At 42.5% G+C, this 23,973-nt stretch overlaps 3 protein-coding genes across 5 annotated transcripts; 2 read left to right on the top strand and 1 right to left on the bottom strand.

The window, feature by feature from the left end:
- Positions 1–1,635: 1,635 nt before the first annotated feature.
- Positions 1,636–12,933, top strand: pfkfb4b (6-phosphofructo-2-kinase/fructose-2,6-biphosphatase 4b). Of its 2 annotated transcripts, none has more exons than XM_068741915.1 (14): positions 1,636–1,678; positions 5,613–5,729; positions 5,830–5,926; positions 6,409–6,475; positions 6,568–6,642; positions 6,729–6,785; positions 9,859–9,980; positions 10,063–10,270; positions 10,406–10,552; positions 10,628–10,732; positions 10,922–11,051; positions 11,148–11,210; positions 11,386–11,450; positions 12,850–12,933. In XM_068741915.1, the coding sequence occupies exons 1-14, from the start codon at positions 1,636–1,638 to the stop codon at positions 12,907–12,909; spliced, it is 1,356 nt and encodes a 451-aa protein (XP_068598016.1). In that variant the 3' UTR covers positions 12,910–12,933. The 2 variants fall into 2 exon arrangements, with proteins under 2 accessions (XP_068598016.1, XP_068598014.1); XM_068741913.1 differs by lacking the exon at positions 1,636–1,678 and adding an exon at positions 5,031–5,142.
- A 20-nt stretch (positions 12,934–12,953) lies between these two features.
- Positions 12,954–16,169, bottom strand: arpc4 (actin related protein 2/3 complex, subunit 4). Of its 2 annotated transcripts, XM_068741917.1 has the most exons (6): positions 16,132–16,169; positions 15,627–15,745; positions 15,102–15,213; positions 14,882–14,977; positions 14,569–14,739; positions 12,955–14,370 (listed from the first exon to the last, which is right to left on the bottom strand). In XM_068741917.1, exons 1-6 carry the CDS (start codon positions 16,132–16,134, stop codon positions 14,365–14,367), a joined length of 507 nt encoding a protein of 168 aa, XP_068598018.1. In that variant the 5' UTR covers positions 16,135–16,169; the 3' UTR covers positions 12,955–14,364. The 2 variants fall into 2 exon arrangements, with proteins under 2 accessions (XP_068598017.1, XP_068598018.1); XM_068741916.1 differs by lacking the exon at positions 16,132–16,169 and having other exon boundaries at positions 12,954–14,370; positions 15,627–15,816.
- Positions 16,170–16,551: 382 nt separating this feature from the next.
- On the top strand, positions 16,552–23,764 carry LOC137897955 (ras-related protein rab7-like). The gene is made up of 6 exons (XM_068741953.1): positions 16,552–16,888; positions 19,507–19,569; positions 21,413–21,539; positions 21,630–21,848; positions 22,188–22,316; positions 22,433–23,764. Exons 2-6 carry the CDS (start codon positions 19,517–19,519, stop codon positions 22,526–22,528), a joined length of 624 nt encoding a protein of 207 aa, XP_068598054.1. The 5' UTR covers positions 16,552–16,888; positions 19,507–19,516; the 3' UTR covers positions 22,529–23,764.
- Positions 23,765–23,973: the final 209 nt, after the last annotated feature.

Raw genomic sequence — 23,973 nt, 5'->3', positions numbered from 1 at the left:
CTATCACTCTCCAACAGACACCATGCCAGGATGCTGTGGTGACATTACGCTGGGCCTCGGTTCCTCCCTTGTCAACAAGACTGATGGATGCAGAGAAGAGGACAGCAGGTCAAATTAAAATGACAAAAAGCTGCAGCTGTGAGTAAGAAAATGTGATCTTTGATTTATTTTGGGGTGGTGGGGGCAGAATGAATGGAGGAAAATGGAAAGATGAGTAGAAAGTGATATACGGCTATAATAATAATAATAATAATAAAAGGAAGTGACTTAATTTTAGATGAGACAATAATCCTCTTTTTAGGTACTAAGCTGCCTCTGAGAAGTCCAACATTATACGACACAACTCTTTTTAGAACTATGAGATGCAATTTGAAAATTTCCAGTGTTTTCAGTCCAAATGCAAGATTTCAGATCAAACTTTTAGCAGACATATTTCTCTGGCTTTGTAATATGTTCATGGACCACCAGAGGGCAGAATATGGAGCCTTTTATCTTTACACGCACACACATCCAAGGAGAAAGCTGATACACATCATAGTCTCATAATAGTGGCTCGTCATGTCTGGTCTCCCACACCGACTTTCCACAGAAAGGTCCCAAACCCCATTCATTTCTATGGGCAAATTTCAAATTGAATTATCGCGAGAACGGTACGCTGTAGAGACGTGGAAACCTGATCTGTCCCACATAATTTGGCGACGCTGAAAACGCTGGTCCAACCGCGTCGCTCTACGACCTTCCGTCCCCAAGATATGGCAAAACTACAACTTTGCACGCATGTAATGTCTACACCGTAAATCACATCAACCTGTCTGCCACCTCAGTTTATAGCCCTATGTGTCATCTATAAGTGTACCAAGTTACAAGTTGATGAGACATTTGCTTGTGTGTATATTTATGCTGATTGTAAACTTCTGATGCTCACTGTAGCGGCCACATGTCTCCACAAGAGGGCAGCATGTCTCCACAAGAAGGTGGCATGCTGCCCTCTTGTGGCCGTTTCTGGAATGAAACCAGAAAGGGCCCAAACCCCATTCAATTTTATGGGAAGATTTCAAATCGAATTACTGTATCGCGTAAACGGTACGTTGTAGAGACGTGGAAACCTGATCCCTCTCACATAATTCGGACACGCTGAACACGCTGGTCCAAACCCCGTCTCTCTACGTCCTTCCGTTCCTGAGATATGGCAAAAAATAGAATTTTGCACGCCCACATCTTCTACAGACACCGTAAATCACATCAATTTTTCCTTCACGTCTTTTACAGACCTATATGTTATCTATAACCCTAACCCTAACCCCCAGACTGTCTCACAGCTTCTTCCCGTGGGCCATACGGACAATGAATAACAATTGAAAAAACAACAATGATCTTCCCAATCAAGAACAATCCCAAACACTGTGTTTATCGCAATAACCGTCCAGATGTATAAATGGTCACATTTATCTGTCCTTTGTGTTGAGCAGAGCCTGCTTAATGTGATTGTATCACCGTGTGTAATGACAATAAAGTTATATTCAACAATAATATGAGGAAGCGACCGTGCGCGCGCGCGCTCGAGCGTGTTCGCGCGCCTCCTTCCACGCAGTTCATTCATTGCTGCTTGAGAAAGGGAGGCTTTAAACCGAGACCATGAGGGGCTCCTGCCGCCCGAAGAACACGCGGGACAGAGCAGGTAGGGTTCGATTCCCGCCGACGTCCCACTTCTCTTGTAGTTTTCCTCCCATGTTTGTTGACACTTTGCCAGTCGTTAGCACAGGGCGCTAGGAGCGGCTGTGCTAACAGGCGCAGATGAAGTAAACAAGTCCGCGTCACGTAGCTGTCGCGGGGGGGGGGGGGCTGCGACACAGGCTGGGGGTTCGGGACACACTTTATAGTCACTTTGTAAATCCAGGTGAGGCGCTGGTAGCTGGTCGGCTAGCCTGTGAGCTAGCAATGAAAGTAAACGCTGGCTGCACAGGGTTACAGACATGACGTCACTCATGTGGCGTGAGGGAGCCCTAAACTCACCTGGAGGAGGTAGTACACGCAACATCCTGGACTGAACTTCCCTGTGTCTAACCCTACACTGCCTGTTAAGGGCTTTGTGCACATGAACGGAATCTTAACTATTGCTAATGTATATAGTGTATATATATAATGTATATATGTATATAGACCATAGTCCAATAACACACCTATTGTAAAACCAAGACATTGCACTGTTGTGGTTGTGTATTCTAGAGAGCCGGATTAATATATTATTTAAAGGTAAACAGATGTAGAGGCATTGAAGGGAGTTTTTGTTTGAATAAATACGTCACAGATGTGCGTCGGATGATCATAAATACGTTACAGATGTGTGTCGGATGATCATAAATACGTTACAGATGTGCGTCGGGTGATCATAAATACGTTACAGATGTGCGTCGGATGATCATAAATACGTCACAGATGTGCGTCGGATGATCATAAATACGTTACAGATGTGCGTCGGGTGATCATAAATACGTTACAGATGTGCGTCGGGTGATCATAAATACGTTACAGATGTGCGTCGGGTGATCATAAATACGTTACAGATGTGCGTCGGATGATCATAAATACGTTACAGATGTGCGTCGGGTGATCACAGCTCAGGATGGAGGCTTGAGGAGGAAATGGCCGACATGCAGAGAGGCACAGAGAAACCATTATGTGAAGTTCAATAGTTGGATTTTTTTTGGGGGGGGATCTTCATTTTGGTAATTCAGTGCATGATTGTTAATCATGAATGAAATGAAATACTTTATTAATCATTATCTGTCTGACACACAATGAGCGGTATGCTGCTGTTATAAATATATATTTTAGATGGCGCTAGCTGTGAACGCCTCACCCTATCTTTGTCTGAGGTGGGACCTCATAGCCCATATGTGAGAGAGACTGCAAGAGGAATATGCTTCACAGATCACATCCCTGCATGCGCTGCATGGAGGTTTATATCCATTCCTTACATGCTGCAAGCTGCAGAAAATCTGCATTTTCTTCACTTCTGTTTTTATCTCGGACGTTCTTGCTCTGAATACGTATTCACCATAAATCTGTCGTTCTCCTCCTTGTTTTCTCACTTGCTCCCTCCCTCCCTCCCTCCCTGCCTGCTCTCTATCTAGGGGAAAGTTCACGCGCTCGCTCAGAATCTCATTACAGGCTTCAGACTGCACTGTAGCCTCCGTATGTATGTGTAATAATCCTGCAGGACTGATGTGCCTACTCTATTTTTGCTGTTATTACCTCTTCCAGGGAGGTAATAACAGCATTGATAGTACAAGGGGAGTCTGGATTTTTTTCTCCCATTATGACATTTGCTTTTCTAGACCATATCTGCCAGTTACACATGAACCTCTTGAAAATGACCATGAAACTGAGTGGAATGCTACATGCAACAGAAGAGCGCATTCGATTTTGGAGCCGATTCCTGAAGAAAACTACCGTTTGCAAAACATTTCACAAATGAACTGTAAATGGTAAATGGGCTGCACCTTCATGGTGCAGTCCTGTATATCCATACTCCAGTGGGAGACTGCTGCCATGCAAGGCGCTGCCAGGTCCACGGGGGCCGATTTAGGGTTCAGTGTCTTGCCCTTTGACATGTGGACATGTGGATATGTAACACTGGCCTATCGGTCACTGGATGTCCCGCTGTAACAACTGAGCCGCAGCGACCCCTGTAGACATATTTCATAATGTAATCATTTAAAATCATATTTCAAGTTGAAGTATAAAAACAAATCTCTCTTTGCAGCTTTTTAGGTTTTATTTTCGTTAATGTGTTTGGGGAATTGTGATCTACATGATGATGCAGATGGTGTTATAAATTTAATTAATTTAATCAAACTCTGATTTCAAATACATGACCTAAAGTGAGCACACAGTGCCACCTAGCGGCTGTGATTCTACATTAAGTCAGGCTGACAGCAGACACTCAAAAACACAATGCTGAGACCAGCTTGTTGATATATTTTATTTAGAAATTTAAATGTTATAAATGATTATCCAGAGGTTTAATGACGCAACAGTCGCTTAACAGCATTGTACGAGGTTCTGTAGTCCGCTTTTTGAAAATGTCTATTTTTTGGTTTTACTCTACCTTAAAGAGTAAAACCATAAACTCAAACTGAGGCATTTACCTTGTAGGTGAGCCTGGGACGGGACCAGATGACACTTTACTCAAATCTGACTCTTGACAAATTAAGAAAAACCACCAAATTCACTGAGCGTTTAAAACTAATCTTAACGTTTAGGATTATGTGTTTATCATCAGTAGTTTATAAATTATCAAGAAAAATCGAATCTTTCTATAACAGATAATTGGCTGATATTTAGTATATGGGAATATGTTTTTTTAAAGGCCCAGTGTTGGAATTAAGTTAAAAAGTAATCTAGAATCAGCATCTGTATTCAAGTCTGGCCCATGGTTAATCTCAATGGACAATTTAATCAATAGAGGAATAAACATCGAAATACATAACTAAACACAAACGTCTGTTTGTTCCAAGTGTAACTGAAATCAATGACAACATATTTACTACAATAAGGATATCTTGTGGTTCCTCTTTGATCTGGGAGCTCCAAACGCTCAGCATGCGCTCCTCGTTACCGACCTGCCTCTCCTATTGGCTGGTGGAGCTGTATACCTTCCTCTGATTGGCTCAACGCTCTGCAGCATTCACTGCCCATGTGCGCTGCATGTGAACTGGAAGTTTGTTTTCTCAAACCCCTTTACTTTCTTCTCTTCTTTTTGCGCACTCACCGCGTATTTACGGTAATATATAGTTACAAAAATATTTTGATAGAAAATGTTTCTACGATCTGCTTTTGTTCTGGATATATTTTTGGTTGCAGTTACACCTGAGAAAGTTCAATTAATGATAGCACGTGATAAACACCGGTCAGGCAACTGTCCAGGTTGCTGCTGCGCTCGTTCTCCAGTCGTTACGGTAAGGAGAAGCCATTGTTCCTCAGCTGACCTCCCCCCAGTCTGCTGAATCAGACCGCTAGCTGTCGTGATGTTAGACAACGAGCAGTTCACGCTGGACTCTTCCCCCCGGGAACTCACCCAGAACCCGCTCAGGAAGATCTGGATGCCGGGCAGGAACGGCCACATTGCCCAGAGACGCGGTAAGATGGACCTTTGGAGCAAGTGCCGCAAAGGATGCGAGCGGGACGTGACGTGACGCGACGTGACGCGGGGCATCTCTCATTCCAGCCGCGTTACCCGCACGTCTTCCACGACGCGCGTTAATTTAGATGTGGCGCATTTAATAAAAGCTGCACATCGATCCTCCTTTTGTTGCGCTCAGGGTTCCATCTTGAACTATGAATGGAATAATTGGCTGAAATGAATTTGTCCATCTGACCCATGTCGGATGCCCCCCCCCCCCCCCCCCCCCCCCCGCAGCGCCGCTGTGAGCAGCTGTGGGGATCAGCTGGCTGTTTCTGCTGAGTCAAGCTCTGCTGTTCTTCCTAAACGGACTCATCTGGTGTCTCGCACGGAGACACTAGTCTTCTTCAACGTGTTCCAGAATAGCCGGCAGACGTCTGATGGCTGTTATTAAGCCGTTAAAATGTTGTGTTTCTGTCTCTGGCAGTGTGTACGACAAACTGCCCCACCCTCATTGGTACTGTTGGACTTCCTGCCCGAGGAAAGACGTACATTTCCAAGAAGCTCACGCGGTACCTAAACTGGATCGGGGTGCCAACCAAAGGTAGCAGCTGCAACACGATCACATGCACATATTTGATATATTAATTTGTTGTACAAAACGAGCATACCCCCCATTAAAAAATTAACTATATCTTCAACAGAGTTCAATGTTGGCCAGTACCGGAGAGAGTGTTTGAAGACCTACAAGTCCTTTGAGTTCTTCCGGCCAGATAATGAAGAGGGTTTAAAGATCAGACGGTAGGTCTACCCTGAGAGACGCCAATCGGCATGTTTTCAGGCCTGAGACTCCGCCCACTGGAAATCAGAATGAGGGAGCCCAGCTGTGAAATAAACAGCAGTTTGGTTGTGTTCTGTAACACAGCGCTCTGCCCTGTAGTCAGAAATGTGTGTAAATTTAAGGTGTGCTACCCCGGGACAGATATGTCTGCAGATTATATGACACATTTTATTTCTTGGATATTCTGAAGTTATTGAAGAGAAAAGTTCTTAGAATCTGGGACCCCTTTATATGTTTTTTGTTTTCAAATGAAAACGCCTACAGCATCTCTTTTCCCACAAGTTTCTGAGATCAGATTTACTTGCTCGTATACAATTTCATGAACTGTGCACACAGATTTTAGAATTAGCCTCTGAAAGTGATTTGTAATTTTCAAAAGCTTCTGTTGAATCTAAAAATGTTTCCCTCCAGTTGACTGACGCGGTCTGTCATTTTTCTGCAGTCAATGCGCCATGGCGGCATTAAACGATGTCCGGCAGTACCTGAGCGTCGAAGGAGGACAGGTGGCGGTGAGTGTTTAAAGCGGGCCCTGTTTGTCCGCGGCAAATGATCAAAATATCAATACAGGGCTGCATAAGGGTTGGTTTTCCTGCTGTCTCAGGTCTTTGATGCCACAAATACAACAAGAGAAAGGAGAGAGACCATCATCAAATTTGCTGAGCAGAATGCTTTCAAGGTACTTAAAAAAAGGTTTGTGTTGAATCCAACCAGTGGCCTTGGCTTGAAGACAGCTCAGGTCGCCATGTTTTCTTATCAATCCAGGTATTTTTTGTGGAGTCTGTGTGTGAGGATCCAGACGTCATTGCACAAAATATAGTGGTAAGCTTTGTTTAATTTATGCTTTGAGTTTAAAATGAGAAGAAGCAGATAATGCGCTGTATTTTCTCATGAAAAATACGTTGCATATTTGTTACTTACATGATGAAGTTTCTGAACATGAACAGTATATTATATTTTTATTTATTTCGAGCAGTTTTGTGGCCGAACAAAAACAAATAAAATAGATTATTAAAGCCGCAAGCGGCGTTGTAGGCCCTCGCCGGCCGACAGGCCGTTGAGCTGACCCGCCGACGCACGCCGCTTTTGTCCTGAGTGCTTCGCAAGTGTTTAGATTTGAGCTGCATTGGTAGCTCACAGTTTAGTCAAATCGTTACTTGGATTATATGGCCATCTGCCATCGGGAGTTTCAATCCAATATGGCCGCCTTCCTGTGTGTCTGGGGGCGTGGCCATAATACATTTTTTTTTTGCCCTGACATGAGGCATGTCTGTACCGAATTTCGTGGCTGTCCGACAAAGTTGGCGTCGGACCCCTCCCCATAGGAGGGGTTGCCATCGCCATGGCAACAGCGTAAAAACAACAACGTGGTTACGATTGTGTTTTTTGATCGGGACCACGTGAGGGACTTTTCTGGTAAGTTTCAATCATTTCTGGCAAAGTATTTTTTGAATTCCCATTCAATTTTTGTTATCGTTCTCTAGGGGGCGCTGTAAGGCTGATTGTCAAAGTTTCACTTTTAAAATGTCCAGGTAGGAAGGGTCAATAAGTGTTTAAAATCTGGTTTGGATTGGATTGTGTGTGTGTGCAAACGCTGACTCTGCAGTTTTTAAAATTATATCCAATATGGCCGCCTTCCTGTGTGTCTGGGGGCGTGGCCATAATACTTTTTTTTTTTTGCCTTGACTTGACGCATGTGTGTACCGAATTTCGTGGCTGTCCGACAAAGTTGGCGTCGGACCCCCCATAGGCACAATGCATTGTGATTTTTGTAGGTGGCGCTGACGCGCCACTTTTTCATGCCCAATTTTAAAACACATAAAATAATTAATTTTTCGCCGGTTCTGAGCTTGGTTCAAAGTTTGGTGAGTTTTCGAGCATGTTCAGGGGGTCAAATTGCCGTTTAAACAGCAGAACAAAGAAGAAGAATAAAGAAGAAGAAAGAATAAAGAATTTTTGCAAAAACAATATAACTTTTTTTCTGAGTATGCGATTTCTAAACAAAATACATTTTTGGAATGGTCTCGACGAGGGCTACCCGTCTGTGGGGGCACACAGACACACACAAACACGAGTTGACTCGCTGCGCTCGTCAACTCATGTTTGTGTGTGTCTGTATGTGTGTTGTTTAGTGTCAGGGTGAGTGTGTGTGTGCTGTTGAGTGTCGTGTGTGTGGGCGTGGGTGTGTTGGTCGCCCGATGGTTGACTCGCTGCGCTCGTCAACCATCGGAAGACAGTTACAAACACAGTTGACTCGCTGCGCTCGTCAACTGTGTTTGTCGATGTCTGTGTGTGTGCGTGTGTGTTGTTGAGTGTTGGTGTGTGTGTGTGTGCTGTTGAGTGTCGGTGTGTGTGTGCGTGAGTGTGTTGGATGCCGAGGGTTGACGAGCTGTGCTCGTCAACTTTGTCGAGGGTTGACGAGCTGCGCTCGTCAACTTTGTCGAGAGTTGACGAGCTGCGCTCGTCAACTTGTCGTCTTCTGCGTTGCAAAAGCAATAGCCCCTTACGCCTAGAATAGGCGCTCGGGCCTAATTACGCCTAGAATAGGCGCTCGGGCCTAATAAAGAATTTTTGCAAAAACAATATAACTTTTTTTCTGAGTGTGTGATTTCTACACAAAATACATTTTCGGAATGGTCTCGACGAGGGCTACGCGTCTGTGGGGGCACACAAACACGAGTTGACGAGCTTCGCTCGTCAACTCGTGTTTGTGTGTGTGTGTGTGTGTCTGTGTGTCTGTGTTGTTTAGTGTCGGGGTGTGTGTGTGTGTGCTGTTGAGTGTCGTGGGTGTGGGCGTGGGTGTGTTGGTCGCCCGATGGTTGACTCGCTGCGCTCGTCAACCATCGGAAGACAGTTACAAACACAGTTGACTCGCTGCGCTCGTCAACTGTGTTTGTCGATGTCTGTGTGTGTGCGTGTGTGTTGTTGAGTGTCGGTGTGTGTGTGTGTGTGCTGTTGAGTGTCGGTGTGTGTGTGCGTGAGTGTGTTGGATGCCGAGGGTTGACGAGCTGCGCTCGTCAACTTTGTCGAGCTGCGCTCGTCAACTTTGTCGAGAGTTGACGAGCTGCGCTCGTCAACTTGTCGTCTTCTGCGTTGCAAAAGCAATAGCCCCTTACGCCTAGAATAGGCGCTCGGGCCTAATAAAGAATTTTTGCAAAAACAATATAACTTTTTTTCTGAGTGTGCGATTTCTACACAAAATACATTTTCGGAATGGTCTCGACGAAGGCCACGCGTCTGTGGGGGCACACAAACACGAGTTGACGAGCTTCGCTCGTCAACTCGTGTTTGTGTGTGTGTGTGTGTGTCTGTGTGTCTGTGTTGTTTAGTGTCGGGGTGTGTGTGTGTGTGCTGTTGAGTGTCGTGGGTGTGGGCGTGGGTGTGTTGGTCGCCCGATGGTTGACTCGCTGCGCTCGTCAACCATCGGAAGACAGTTACAAACACGAGTTGACTCGCTGCGCTCGTCAACTCGTGTTTGTGGATCTCTGTGTGTGTGCATTTGTGTTGTTTAGTGTCGGTGTGTGTGTGTGTGCTGTTGAGTGTCGTGTGTGTGGGCGTGAGTGTGTTGGATGCTGAGGGTTGACGAGCTGCGCTCGTCAACTTTGTCGAGGGTTGACTCGCTACGCTCGTCAACTTGTCTTCTGCGTTGCAAAAGCAATAGCCCCTTACGCCTAGAATAGGCGCTCGGGCCTAATTATAAAGAAAAAAAAAACTGTGCAGTCCATAAATGGACATATTCAAATTAGTTAATAATTTAATAATAAACAGCCCAAGTGGAAACTGTGACGCTGTTTTAAGCCCAAAATGTGTCCTTACTTAAATCAAACAACCTGAGAATGAACAAAGACCCAACTCCCTCTCTCCTCGGCTCGCTTCCTTCTGTGTGTCTTGACAGCAAGTGAAATTGGACTGCCCAGATTACATCCACTGCAACACAGAGGAGGCGGTTGAGGACTTTATGAAGAGGATCAAGTGTTACGAGTCCTCCTACCAACCTCTGGACGAGGTTCTGGACAGGTAAGGATGCACAAAATGATGTCCTTCAAATTAAACCACCGCCTCAAGATCAGAGATGGCTGACTTGTCTCTCTTCCTCCAGGGATCTGTCCTATATAAAAATCATGGATGTGGGCCGGCGTTACCTGGTGAACCGCGTTCTCGACCACATCCAAAGCCGAATCGTCTACTACCTGATGAACATCCACATTACGCCAAGGTCCATCTACCTGTGCCGCCATGGTGAGAGCGACCTGAACATCAAGGGACGGATTGGAGGAGACTCTGGATTGTCTTCCAGAGGAAAAGAGGTGTCTGTGTACCTTAATCACGTTTGTCACATATGAATTTAAATGCAGCCCAAAAAAGTCATTATGGTTGTGGAGAGGGTTGTTGTTTCGTTACGATGGATTTAAAGCATATTAATACTTTGTCTTATCTTCTAGTTTGCCAAACATCTGAGGAAATTCCTCCAGGAGCAAAACATCAAAGATCTCAAAGTGTGGACCAGCCAGATGAAGAGAACGATCCAGACAGCAGAATGCCTGGGCGTGCCATACGAGCAGTGGAAGTCTCTCAATGAAATAGACGCCGTATGTTGGTTCCTGCCTTCAGTAAAGTTAATACCAGGTTCAGCTGAATGAATGCATCTTCTCTCTGCTCAAAAGGGGGTGTGTGAGGAAATGATGTACGAAGAGATCCAGGAGCATTACCCAATGGAGTTTGCACTCAGAGATCAAGACAAGTACCGTTATCGCTACCCGAAAGGAGAGGTACGAGCGATTGTTCCGTTCACCTTATTGGTATCGGTTCAGCCGATGGAATGGGCTGGTAGCTTACAGCAGGGACCGAGGTCTGATGTGAGCTGATCAAATCAATAAAAGGATCATTCATCTTTAAAATGTGTTCCAACGTAACGTCAGAATTGAGCTTGAGATTTACTTTCTGTTGTTCCCCATCAGTCTTATGAAGACCTGGTGCAGCGACTGGAGCCCGTGATGATGGAGCTGGAGCGGCAGGAGAACGTCCTGGTCGTTTGTCACCAGGCCGTCATGCGCTGTCTTCTCGCTTATTTCCTGGACAAGACGGCAGGTATGAAGGACTTGCTGTGCGTGATGAGGAAACATTGCATTAAAAACTATTGTCTTCCTTTTTCAACCTTATCACTTCCTGTCTCCACCTCCACAGTTGAGTTGCCTTACCTGAATTGCCCTTTGCACACAGTGTTGAAGTTGACCCCCATGGCTTATGGTGAGATTCTTGAGCCTTATATTGAATTTCTTTCCAATTACTGTCCTATATTTCTGTCCTAAAGGACAAGGAGTTTGTACTTTTTGAAATATTCTTATTTGTGATCCAATGACTTTGTGCAGTTATCTCTGCTCGGCCTGTTAATGGTCCTTGTTTTGTTTGGTCCCCCACGCAGGATGTAAAGTGGAGTCTGTCTATTTAGGTGTGGACTGTGTGAACACACACAGAGATAGACCAGAGGTGGGTATCGCAGGCAGCAAGCCGCAGTGTCTTTCAGCAGACACCGACGTGATTCTCTTTCAGGTGTAATCAGTCTCACCACATTGACTCTATCAGAAGGATGTCTCAGTCTTCCATCATTTTAGTTTACATCTCCTCTCCTCCTGGACTCCATGGGTCTGAAGTCAGTGTTCATTCCTTTGCACAAAGATTGTAAATCCTTTACCCTCTGCAGAGGAATCCATGTTCAGTCTTCGTCGGCCGGTAATCCCTGAGACCGCTGAGGCATCGCCTGGCACTGACATGTGATCCCATCTCCGTCCTGTCTGCAGTTATTTTCAACTTGTGGTCATTTCATTGTCTTTGGACATTAGAACCGTGCATGTGTGCGGATGGCCTTGAGAGTTTACGTAAGAAAACACTTTTAATGATGGGATAAAACATCCTCGCAAAAATAGGATCACACGCTTGAACAGCTCTGAAAATACAGAAAAGTTGCAAGTTAGATAGAAAACAAATAAAAATATTTCACTTAAAACAAACTTTTAGTTTAAATGTTCTGAATCATGCCATTGTAAAAGGAAATGAAACATTGCTTTCTCATTTTATACTTCTTAGAAAACCTTAGTCAGGACATATTAATCACTTCCTAATGTTACTTGAAAACTTCTATTTGCATGATGATTACCTTGTTTTGTGTAATATAAACACTTTTGTCTGTCATAATAATGCTAATTTTTATTTCTGTGTACACAAGCAACAGGAGACATACATTTAATGTCGACATCGATTCTAGCAGATGTAACATTTTTCTTCTTAAACATTCTCACTTTGTCTGGTTACTGTTGAATTGTGATCTGTCTGAATACTTCACGAGACTGGCACTGAAATCAAGCTTTACCGCTCTACAATTATCTCTGATGTTAGCTGGGTATTGGGTAACACACATTGGCATAATTTCATAAATGTATTTTACTTTTCATGTATTTGTCATAAAAATCTGATTAAAACATTCTCTTGTTACTGTTTTCTGTATTAACGACGGTGATCTTCTATTCTGTCATAGCTGATCTGCATTCAGTGGTAATTATGTATCTGAAGGTGCAGTTCTACATTTGTCACATCAGTGGATGTTCTTATTAAAGCATTCATCAGTCCTGATTTAATAACTCCTCTTTGAAATTAACAATACAGATTAGTTCTCTGGCACGATTATCATATTTCCATATCGAAGAATATACTTTATTTAAAAACAACCTAGCCATGTCTAACAGGCCCATTTTTCTGCTCTGAATGTCTCAATTTGTATTTGCAAGTCTTTCTACTGTGACATGAATATGAGGGTACTTTAAATGAGCAAAAACAAACAGATCATAAAAATAATTTCAGATTCTAACTCATCCTCTCATCACTATTTCAGAATGTGAATGTGCAGCGCACCACAGATGACGCTCTACAAACAGTCCCAGCTCACTTCTGATCCTCTGCACTGAAACCTTGTCCTGCAATCCGTTAAGACCCCCCCCCAGGTGCTGTCCCACTGCCAACATGTGAGATGCATCACTGGCGAAAGGACTATGTTCTCAACCTCAAACTGTAAAGCACTTTCACGCAGTCCTTTTTGGGCATCTCTCGTTGTGGACTATACTCTCCAGCTGTAGCTCGAACTCCTGCGAGGGAAACTAAAGGGAAATGCCAGTATTTGTGATATTGTCTGTTACTATTGTAATATTTGCTTCTTGGATATATTTAAAAGCCTCTGCATTTTCTGTGCATAGTCATTTGCCTCGTGTTCCTGAATATATTGCCACTGTATAAAAGATGACAATCACAAACCCCAAAATACATGAGGGTACTGTACCCACTTAGTTGAGTCAAAGTCCTTTACCCTTAACTGATGACTATTTTTTTTAATCGTGTACTTCCCTTGCTACTTGCTGAATTAGACAAAACATGCAGCAATTGTTCTTGGGTTATCTACCAAGGAAATAAATCCTGAACATTCCTGAGGTGCAGATTAAAATCATATACCACAGAGTTGAAATTACATTGTACATCAAATTACATGTTTGTCTAAAATTTTTATGTAGATTATGTAATCTGAAATCTTTAAATCAAAAAGGGATTTGGGATCAATGTCATTTTTTCAAGACGATGCAACAACAAATCTTGAACAGGCATTTTAGAATTGTGTTATTTTTCTAATAAATTACTCATCTGATGAGCGTAATGACACTATAATGCTGTACAGACATTTGACATTGTTTTATTTATAATTCAATGTGTTTGACAGCTTCGTACGATTCCTGTAATATTGCACATTTGATACCGTTTCCTGGACTGAAACCATTTCATAATGCCTTGCTTCTATTGGTGGCCATCCTCAATAAACCATGACGTGTTCGCCCCGCTGTGTTTCATAACCTCAAACAGCAAAACGGATTGAACGCGACTAAAATACAAAGAATAATGCTTTTATTTATTTTCACTCCAGCAAACACCATAATTTTAATGATTTCCTTTTGCAATAGGGTTTTACTCTGGTGCACATTTCTTGTCACAAATACAATTGATTGATTGCCTTCATGTTTTATGGTCCGTCATAACAAAACAGCGCAAATAAATTCATGTGCATATATTAAAGATATTTAAAGAAAAGCCCATATTACCCTGTGCTCACTAATGTCTATTACAAATACCTATTTTAAGGGTCTTCCTAAAATGTAAAGACAGACATTAATATTTATTATGTACAAATATTAATATATTTCAGCAAAGGATCCTTTTAGGGTTTAATAGCATCGACTGATACATCTTTACTGTGCATCTGATGTTTGTGATGATACTTTGTTCCCTCTCTGCCCCACGATGTGAACGCTCCAGTGACGGCAAAGATAGCAAAAGGAATGTTTTCCTGGATTTTCCTCTCTCTCTCTCAGAACTGCAAGAGTAAAACAAAACAACATAAGCCCTAAAAGACATAGAAAAAAACCTAAAGACAAAGAAAAGTAAACATATTTCTAAAATGTTATATATATATATATATAAATACAGGACTGAAACGTAAAAGTCCACACAACCTCAGACACCATACTGCACTGAATTGAATCCACATATAATGTAGAAGCAAACGACTCACGTTTTTGAGGAACTCCTCAGCGACTATGCGAGCCCTGGCGTTGACTGACAGCTTCATTTCACTAATTTCCTTGTCAATTTCTTCCATGAAATGAATGACAAAGTCCACCAGTTTATGTTTGTACATCTGCTCTGTGTGGAAGTTGGTAATGAGGAAACTGATGTCGTAGCCCTACAAAATGAAAATGGGCAATTAAGGAAGTGCCAGTCCAATCAAAAAGTGTCTGACATTTAAGATGGGGATAAGTTTAGGGTTAAAACATGAAGCTAAAAAGATGTCTGTTCTTTGTAATGAATCCTTTTCCAGAGCATACCTCCACTGGCTTCCTCCTTAGGATGAAGAAGTTTTCTGCTCTCATCATCATGAAGCGCATGAATTTATGACACAGAATCTTCTCAATCTCATCTGCCTGTAAGAGCGCATTATTCAAAAGAGAAGTCAGAGTCACAGATACAGTTCTCATTTTTGCATCAATCACTGGCTAAATGTTATTATCAGGATCAGAAAACATAATAACAGGCTGCCTGGCTGACCTGCTTGACAGCGATGCTGACTCTGACAGAGTTGATGGAGCCCTCAATTAGAACCTTTTCCTTGTCGTTTCGACTGATGATGACAGGCTGGAGGAGTAACTCTTTACTACTCCTGAAGGTGGGAGAAACACACAGACTGCAGTTTTAAGACCTCTAAAGTTACAGTTGCATTAAGGCTACATGCAATATCACAAGCCTCATTGTTCATTTGAGACTTTTTGCTCAAATTATCTTTGGTTATCTTGACAGTTCACACCACGATTAAAGTGACCAGTGTCTAGTGTTCAAAACTAAATACATACGCAAGAAGCAAACATAAGATTCACATTTGACTTTGGAAGACCATGAATTCTCAAAACAAATAATTTTCTGGTTTTATGCAAAGACGAATCATTGTTTAATCATCACCTGTTCTTTTCTAGGGTAGATGCATTCACATTCAAGTTCAATATGGGTGTGAGCCACCAAAACAAAAAGTTCTCAATTGAAAGAGTTCTACAACTTTGAATGCAGCATTAGCCTCACCTCACTTCCACCTCTGGCTTGTTGTGTCTCTCCACCACCTGCGAGGAGAAGTTCTCCAGGCAGAGGGCAGCCTGCAGAGTCGCACGCACTGCGTTGAGGTATGGGCGCAAGGTGGCCGTCTGAGGAGAACCGAACGTTATCATTCCAGTGTGAAATATGACACCTCTACGTCAGCTGGTGTAACAGCTGCTCCGTTCATCACAGCAGTTCAGTCCTTGGAGAGCAGCAAGCCCCACGCCAATCTTAACGATCGATCTGCTGATATCACCTCTATTCTTCCAAGTAAATTATTTTCTATTTCAGTCTTGAAACCGGCCGGCTAACGTTAGCCAGTTAGCTCACCACCAGCTTAGCTCGCTCAAAAAAAGAGGAGAAATAAACATATATTCGTCAAGAAACATGCCGTCGTAGTCAAGGAGACCATGCCAATAGTTTTGATTTACGTATCCGATCATTTGTATCTGGGCTGTTGTTGTTGATCACATTTGTGTATAATGTTTCTTACCATTTCTGAGATGGAAGAGCAGCGGCTAAATGCGGAAATAGCTCCGCCCGGCAGGCCGTTTCCGGCAGAAACCGGAAACGCAGTTATTACAAAACAATGGTTTGGCCATAAAGAACCCAAAATGAGATTCTTCCTGTTTCTTTCTCCTTGAGTACAAATTGATTGGATAGAACTGTAATGAATGAGATTCAAAGAAATAAATTGACTCTCGGTGTTCTTGAAATTCGGTGACTTTTCACGGGACGAAATAAATAATATGGAACATCTTACATTATGACATAACTGAACTATCCACATGTATGTTCATCAAAGAAAATGATTTATCGAGAATAAATAATTCACAATTAAACAACTCGCTGAGTGTGACGTAGGACGCACGCGTCATGGCTCTCTTCTTTGAGACAGGAAGTGAAAGGGGAACCGAGAAGCTTGAGCTAGCAGGCAGGCGGCTCGTTAGCAGCAATCATTTTATCAATTTGGAGAATTAGGAAAGCAGTTGGGGATAATCCTGTCTGCCGAACCAGGGCATGACACGGATTTGTACCCGTTTGTAGCAGAGAGTGTAATTTCCTAAAGATTTCGAACGAGCTATTGCGAAATTACGCTCCTAACGAGTTCCCTGCGAGCTAGCCAGCTAGCCAACGTAACGCCTAGTTAGCCACGGACGCTGACTGATCTGTGCGATAACAGCTCGTTAGCTCGCAGTTCGGTCTTTAGCCCTCAAGAAGTCACAGCTCCGGTGTGCTACAAGTTAAAAGTAAGTTTTTCAGATCACCTTCTCTTTACTTGTGGATATAGTATCTACCCGCTTATCCGTTTATCCAGCGTCTGGCTGATAGAACTGGTTGTCAAAACAAGGCCAGTTTGGGCTCCTTCGAGTTAACTATTACATGAACGAAGATCCGGGCGAATAGAGCGTCTAAAAATACTTTGAATGTCTCAAAGTGACAGATTCCTATTCGTCCTTCATGTACTGTACTCAGAAAGAGGCTACGGGGTCAAAACAACGACTGCTGACTCATCAAATGACGAGTTTGGGTTTTGGTAACGTGTTTTTAAAGCGGCGCCTATTGAGTGTCGCACATTTATGTCTGTCAGCAGCTGATATGAATGACCTTTAACCTCTACCACGGTGTTGCTCTGCTGTCCTGTCCTAAGTTATTCTGTATAAAGCAGGTCATTTAAAATGAGGTGGCAGTAACCTCCTTAGTAATCGTGGGAATTTACTGAATGACGTGTTTGTGCAATGTGGATTTTGTATTTCAATGTGGCGTCTTTCTTTGAAGCGCGCAAACAATTACATGATATATGATGAGTACTCTTAATTAATATCAGATCTAAATTGAAAAGCACCATATGAGTTACTTGAGTTTTATCACATATTTTGGTATCTTACAGAGCTCATCTAATGTTAAATCACACGGCGTACACATTATGTTCTCTTTATAGTCTGTGGGGTAATGTGGGAATAATTCATTTTCTTTCAAATATTTGTTTTTCTATTTGATGGACTGCTATTTCCATTCCACCATTAGAGTACTGAACACATGTTACTTACTGGAGAGCACCTGATGTAGTGTACAATTTTCTAATATTGTAGTATAATGGATCTAATCACACATTTAGAGTAATTTGTTCATAGTACTAATACTTAGTATTTTGACAGTTAGGTTTATAGGTGACCCTGAGCTATTGGATGATCTCCTTGTCACATGGGCACTAACCAAGATAGACATTACAGAACTGATCAGACAACACTGGTGGACTCGTGTAATGAAACATTGAGAAACATCTGAGCTCAGTTTTCCCAAACTATATTTAGCTGTGTGTGTGTGTGTGTGCACATGCGCCCATATATAATCCATATATGTAATACTACCTGACGGCTTGATCAAATTTATTATTTCTTGTGGGAAAGTGTAAGAAAATTTCAGTGCTCTCAGCGACTTTACACTCTGAAATGTTGATTATAATGCAAAATGATGTAAAGCATCTATGAGCCAGTCTAGTTTGTTGTTCATGTGGAAGCAGAATTTTGATTTATTTTGTGATCCCGGTTCTGCGTATTTGAATCAAGGCTATGTTTCATCTTTCTGTCTTGGCTTTTTAATCCAAGTGAAGCTTAGGTTTTTATCGTTCATGTTACACCAAAAACCTGCTTGAGTTGACTGATTGGTATGCCTGGAATTTCTTTGTACTTTGTACACAATGTAGGTTGACTTCCTAGAAGAGCTAATTGTGGATGTATTCTGTATCGTTGCCAAAAGATGCTGAAAGTAATAATTTCAGTGATTACTTTCTTTCATTACTTCCGGTGTAATATCTACTCTGCACTCGCGTATATCAGTCAGATCATTTTGTTATTTTATGGTAGGTAGGTATTTTATGTATGTTGTTAAACTTGCAGTTTATTTTGTAATACAAAGTATTTTCATGAACTTTGTTGAGTAAAGCATTGCTAGGCTGCAAATATTTTGAAATCCCACCAGTGTGAAGGGGGGCGAGAGACGGTAGAAGATTTGGGCGATAAATCAGTTCCAGCTCGGTTTAGTTGTTCCGAGCTTTGAAGAGTTGATGCTCATCACTGCTGCTCGCCGTTGTTTTTAATTGATTGGAAAGTAGACAGAATTTCTGAACAAGAATTTACCGGTACATTTGTAACCACATCTTGAAATTTAAAGTTATTAAAAATACATCTACACGAAAGAAGTGCTAAATTATCATTACTACCTTTACATATTTTGAATTGTACATTGCTTCAAATTCAGGTTGTATACCGTATGCAGTTGCAAATATGGTAATTTAATTTTAATTGTTTTATATAATCTGTCAGTTACAATGGCTGTAGTAGATTGTCTGCTTAGCAAAAAAAATGATGTAATTGGTTTTGACTTATTTATGAATAAGTTAAAGGAAATTCAGGATGCTAGCTTGAACGTGTAAATGGTAAATGGACTGCACTTATACATACACATATACACTCCAGTGGGCGACTGCTGCCATGCAAGGTGCTGCCAGCCCACTGGGAGCAATTTGGGGTTCAGTGTCTTGCCCAAGGACACTTCGACAGTCAGAGCTGGGATTCGAACCACCGACCTTCTGATCACTGGACGGCCGCCCCAAATGCGTAGTGCGCTCATCACTGGAAGGAAGGAATGGTATTCAAACAGGATTCGTACGGGAAATTAAATCCTGTTCACAAATGTTTAGACAAGTCTTTTTCCAGAAGGCCTTTCTGCATAGAAACAGATTTAGTTTTGCGTTGTTTGTATTGTGTATGGAAGTCTAAGGGGACTGTTGGTTGGGTTGTTGCAGTGAACATGCTTGGAAGCTCATTGGGTTCTCTGTGCTGAACTGTTTTTGGCCTTTCTGCAGCTGTGGAAAGATGACGTCCAGGAAGAAAGTGCTCTTGAAAGTCATCATTCTGGGAGATTCTGGGTGAGTCACAGTGTGGGATGTTTCACTTTTGAACGTAGTACCATGAAGCATGAATGAATGAATGAATGAATGAATGAATGAATATATTTATTCATTCATGGCAAAAAACTCCGGGGGAATAATCCGCATTTCCGAGGCCTCTGCTCGATGTGACCCTGTCTGTGTTCCCAGGGCGGTGGGGGAAGCCCCTTCCGTCACCGTGACGTATCTGCGCCGGGGGAATTCCGTGACGCGCCGTCGCGCGTCGGCAGCGTTCCTCGGCGCGAAGTGCCGGAAGTGAAAACAGGGAGAACGCTTGCGCTGCTCCTTCTCCGTCTTGCTGCTGGGGGGGTACGGTGGCTGGGTAGTCCTCAGGAGGTTTGTCGTGAAGTCCTCGGGGCGCGTCCTCCACGTGTCGCTGCTCCAGATGTTGTGAGCGGCGACGAAGGCTGAGTCGAGCGGCGTCTCCGTGAACGTAGAATTCGCGTCACCGGGTCCCGGGTTTGGGTGTATATTTCCCGACAGAAGTAGACTCATACAGATGATTTTCCTTACTGTCCTGCCGTCCAGATGGTGCACGTTTCTCCTCCTGGGTTTTAAAAAGCGCTGAAGAAGCGGCGCACGGAAACGATCCATTTCTTTCCGATATCCTCGGTAAAAGTACTTCCTGGGACTCGATGAAAATTAATCCCTGTAAGGTTACCGCATAGATCATCACAAAATAGTTCAATATTTTTAGGATGGATTTCAGAAGAAGATGTTGTTTCCTCTTGTAGAGCAGTGATCGAGGTGGAATGCAGGAGCTCGCCGGGAGCTCAGCAGCGGTGCGACCGCTCTCACCGCCCATCCCTCTCTCTATGCCCTTAGATTGGTGGGAAAACTAAAAGTCACGGTAATGGTAAATGCATTTCCTGGTATGTAGTTCCTTATAAATACAACATGGCAGTTTTACTTGCATACTCTTTCTGTTTTAAGTGCTGCATCAGAAGAAGAAGATTGTGAAATACGAGTTGTTCAAAGACTATTGTAGGTGCAGTTGTTTCACAGCAGTTTAACTGTGATAATAAATACAGTATGAAACTGTTTTAAATCTGCCACGTCTTACTGATTCTTTGTCTAACTGTTGGTATTTCCCCACATCAAGTCCCATGATCCTTATTCACGAATCAACAGAGCGTTTAACCGGGTGACCATTACCCACATGAATGCATTCCCAGCTGAAACACATTTTGCTTGTCCCTTTGCCTCCCTCCTGAACAGATTCTGTTTTCATTTTCAACAACAATTTGGGATATAATGTTTCGTTAAAAAGCCCTAATGTTTGAAGTGTTTATTAAACTCAAATTAATATACTTAAATTAAAGTTTTCCCATTTCTCACTGAGAAACTGATCACATGTATTGTAGTTGCTTTTTGTTATTCCCATAGTATTTTTCTCTTTGCATTATAGGAAGTACACTTTAAAATGCTCTGTATTTTAGAAAATGAGTACTGCTACGAGTTTGAATTAGCAACATAAACGGAATGTATAGATTGAGACGACCACAATTGGATCAGAGGGTTTTGTCTTGGTCATAAGTCGGCCGATGTTAAATTACCATAAGACTATCATGCTGCATGATGATGTGATAAATGAGGAGGAGAAAGAGACCATTTCCTCTTGGTAAGCGTCGTGCGTGAGGCCGCAGAAACTCGTACATCCGATTCGCTCACGTGCTTTCCGGTGCGTCGTAGAAACACCTTGTAAACATACGAGTGCGGCCGTAAAGTCGAGCGGTTGCGAGTTCTGCTCCGGAGCTCGAGGCGTCGTGGTTTACTGAAAGTATCTGTTATCGTGCTGTTATCTGTTGCCTTCCGCCCTCAGTGTTGGAAAGACCTCCCTAATGAACCAGTATGTGAACAAGAAGTTTAGTAACCAGTACAAAGCAACAATAGGAGCAGACTTCTTGACCAAGGAGGTGATGGTGGATGATCGGCTCGTTACGATGCAGGTATGTCACGTTTACATTGGAACTGCTGAAGTAACTGTAGCAGTGTTCTGTAATCGCTCCCAACTTCTTTTTGCCTCTGTGGTTTTCTAGATCTGGGACACGGCTGGCCAGGAGCGGTTCCAGTCTCTGGGTGTGGCGTTCTACCGTGGAGCAGACTGTTGCGTCCTCGTGTTTGATGTGACTGCACCCAACACCTTCAAAACACTTGACAGCTGGAGAGATGAGTTTCTGATCCAGGCCAGCCCTCGGGATCCTGAGAACTTTCCTTTCGTGGTGCTAGGCAACAAGATCGACTTGGAGAATAGACAGGTCGGTGGATAATGCCGCCAAAATGAATTACGTTTTGCAGCACTACACAAAATATCTGAGGAAAGGTTTAGAGAGAGACATTGGAACTTTTTTATTTCAAACTATTGGTTACATATGAAATATGATCTTACCCTCACTTTACTCAAACAAAAATGTATTGAATACTCTTTCAAGGGTGAGTATTGTAATGGAAGATCTGAGTGGTTATTATGAGAAATGATGCCATTAAATCCTAGATGCTGAACCGTTAATATTCCTCTCTGTATTCAAGTTGAGACCATCTTAACAGTATATTTCAATGGATCATATTAATGAATCTCGTCCTCCTCGTATGTGCAGGTAACCACTAAACGGTCTCAAGCTTGGTGTCAAAGTAAGAACAACATCCCCTACTTTGAGACCAGTGCTAAAGAAGCCATAAATGTAGAACAGGCATTCCAGACAATTGCACGTAACGCCCTCAAACAGGTAAGTAACAGCTGCTCGGTGTAATGCCCTTACGGCAATGATAGCCGATGTGAAACTCTGTTTTTTGGACTTGGTTGGTCCTGTTTTGCTCATCTTTTTTTTTTAATGCCTGCCAGGAGACAGAGGTGGAGTTATATAATGAATTCCCAGAGCCCATTAAGCTGGATAGGAATGACGGAGCCAAACCTTCAGCAGAAAGCTGCAGCTGCTGAGGGACAGCTTGGACCTGGTTTCCTCTCACACCCTGGCACCTGGTTACTTCACCTGCACCTTGTACCCAAGGAAACAACTCCCCTATTGGTCTTCCTCCTTCACAGCATTGTTTCATTCCATCAACACGACCCCTAACGCAGTATGCTGCACATGGATGTATCCCGCGACATCTGAGTATACACATTATTCATTGGTGAACGTCATGAAATAAACCCACAAATAAAGTACCCAAAGGTCACGAGAATAAAATGACAGCCATTCGACTTCGGTGTCTTGACTCGATCGTGAGTGATCCTGAGCCACCGACCCATTTTCTGACCGGCCCCGAGTCTCACACCGAGTGGGCAAGGTGGAGCCATGTTCAAAGAGTGCATTTGAGAACTCCGATGGACTGGCTGATGCCCTGGAATGTGTGATGATGATGATGTTGGCTAATGTTAGCATCCCGTGTATCTTGTAATTTCTTCTGTTTTGTCTTTTTCTTTTGCCTGTCCAGAAAATAAAAAGTTCAATATATATATGTTTATAAATGTTTATCAGCTGACGTTCTTTCGCGAGCCAATCTGAAAAACTGTTTGTTTTTTGCCTTTAATTGTAATATAGGGATGACTGATTTTGGACAATGTCTTCATATGCCTTTTGGTAAGCTTCAAATTACAGCTCTTACTTAGCCATTGAACACTTGAGTGAATGGACTTCCTTTTCCCTTCAAGGCTGTGTGTAAATTGGTTTAGAACTGCCTCACACTGCTAGAAATGTTTCTTGACATTAGGTAAAAGCTAATGTAGTCACAGTATGAAACATTGATTATCCATTGATATATTGATATTTGCCTTTCATTTATCATTACTTACGCTGCTACCATTACTGCTGTACCCGTTAGGATCTGCAGTCAGACAGCTTTCAACTCTATGGAATTCTATTACGTCACCACATACGTGTCTTCTGTCATATCTTTGTTATTGCTGTTCTCACTCTCTGCTTGTAGCTCAGGTTGGCTAAGAACTTCACATTTTTAAAGGAGTGTGCATTACAGTGGTAAATGGCTGATAGATTGAACTGATTGGATGTTTTCTCTTTACATTTAAAGAAAATATTCCACTTTGTGAACTATGGTATTACTCTTTCTCCTTAAAAAAGAAAAAAACTTCAATGCCAATGTTATCAATATAAATTGGAACGTCAAATAATAAAATTCTTGAATACAGTATATCAATTCACTAGCATTACGTATTTCATGATGCATCCAGACACTGCTCTACTTTCATAACAAAAGATAATGTGGCCTTTTTTTCCTCTTTTTCTTAAAACATATTTGGGAAACTGCACCACAAAGGTTTTCCGCTTGTTTCGGTTAAACACGACGGGGCTGACTAACATCTGCTGCTGGTGTAACTTGATTCTTTCATAATTACATGGTATTTGAAGAACATAGCAAACTCAG

This window comes from Brachionichthys hirsutus, chromosome 8 (assembly GCF_040956055.1).
Source record: "Brachionichthys hirsutus isolate HB-005 chromosome 8, CSIRO-AGI_Bhir_v1, whole genome shotgun sequence".
Lineage (NCBI taxonomy): Eukaryota > Metazoa > Chordata > Actinopteri > Lophiiformes > Brachionichthyidae > Brachionichthys > Brachionichthys hirsutus.
Note: the sequence above shows the minus strand (reverse complement) of the source record. Positions and strands in the feature narration are given on the sequence as shown.

What these genes read in the sequence shown, in the direction of transcription:
- pfkfb4b (XM_068741913.1), top strand. Translation starts at nt 5,031, where the DNA reads ATGTTAGACAACGAGCAGTTCACGCTGGACTCTTCCCCCCGGGAACTC. An exon ending in GAGGGTTTAAAGATCAGACG is followed by an intron (nt 5,927 to 6,408) that starts GTAGGTCTACCC and finishes ATTTTTCTGCAG; the next exon opens with TCAATGCGCCATGGCGGCAT. An exon ending in CTCTCAATGAAATAGACGCC is followed by an intron (nt 10,553 to 10,627) that starts GTATGTTGGTTC and finishes TCTGCTCAAAAG; the next exon opens with GGGGTGTGTGAGGAAATGAT.
- arpc4 (XM_068741916.1), bottom strand. Translation starts at nt 15,769, where the DNA reads ATGATAACGTTCGGTTCTCCTCAGACGGCCACCTTGCGCCCATACCTC. An exon ending in AAGCCAGAGGTGGAAGTGAG is followed by an intron (nt 15,214 to 15,626) that starts GTGAGGCTAATG and finishes TCCCACCTTCAG; the next exon opens with GAGTAGTAAAGAGTTACTCC. An exon ending in TAAGGAGGAAGCCAGTGGAG is followed by an intron (nt 14,740 to 14,881) that starts GTATGCTCTGGA and finishes TTCATTTTGTAG; the next exon opens with GGCTACGACATCAGTTTCCT.
- LOC137897955 (XM_068741953.1), top strand. Translation starts at nt 19,517, where the DNA reads ATGACGTCCAGGAAGAAAGTGCTCTTGAAAGTCATCATTCTGGGAGAT. An exon ending in ATCGGCTCGTTACGATGCAG is followed by an intron (nt 21,540 to 21,629) that starts GTATGTCACGTT and finishes GTGGTTTTCTAG; the next exon opens with ATCTGGGACACGGCTGGCCA. An exon ending in TCGACTTGGAGAATAGACAG is followed by an intron (nt 21,849 to 22,187) that starts GTCGGTGGATAA and finishes TCGTATGTGCAG; the next exon opens with GTAACCACTAAACGGTCTCA.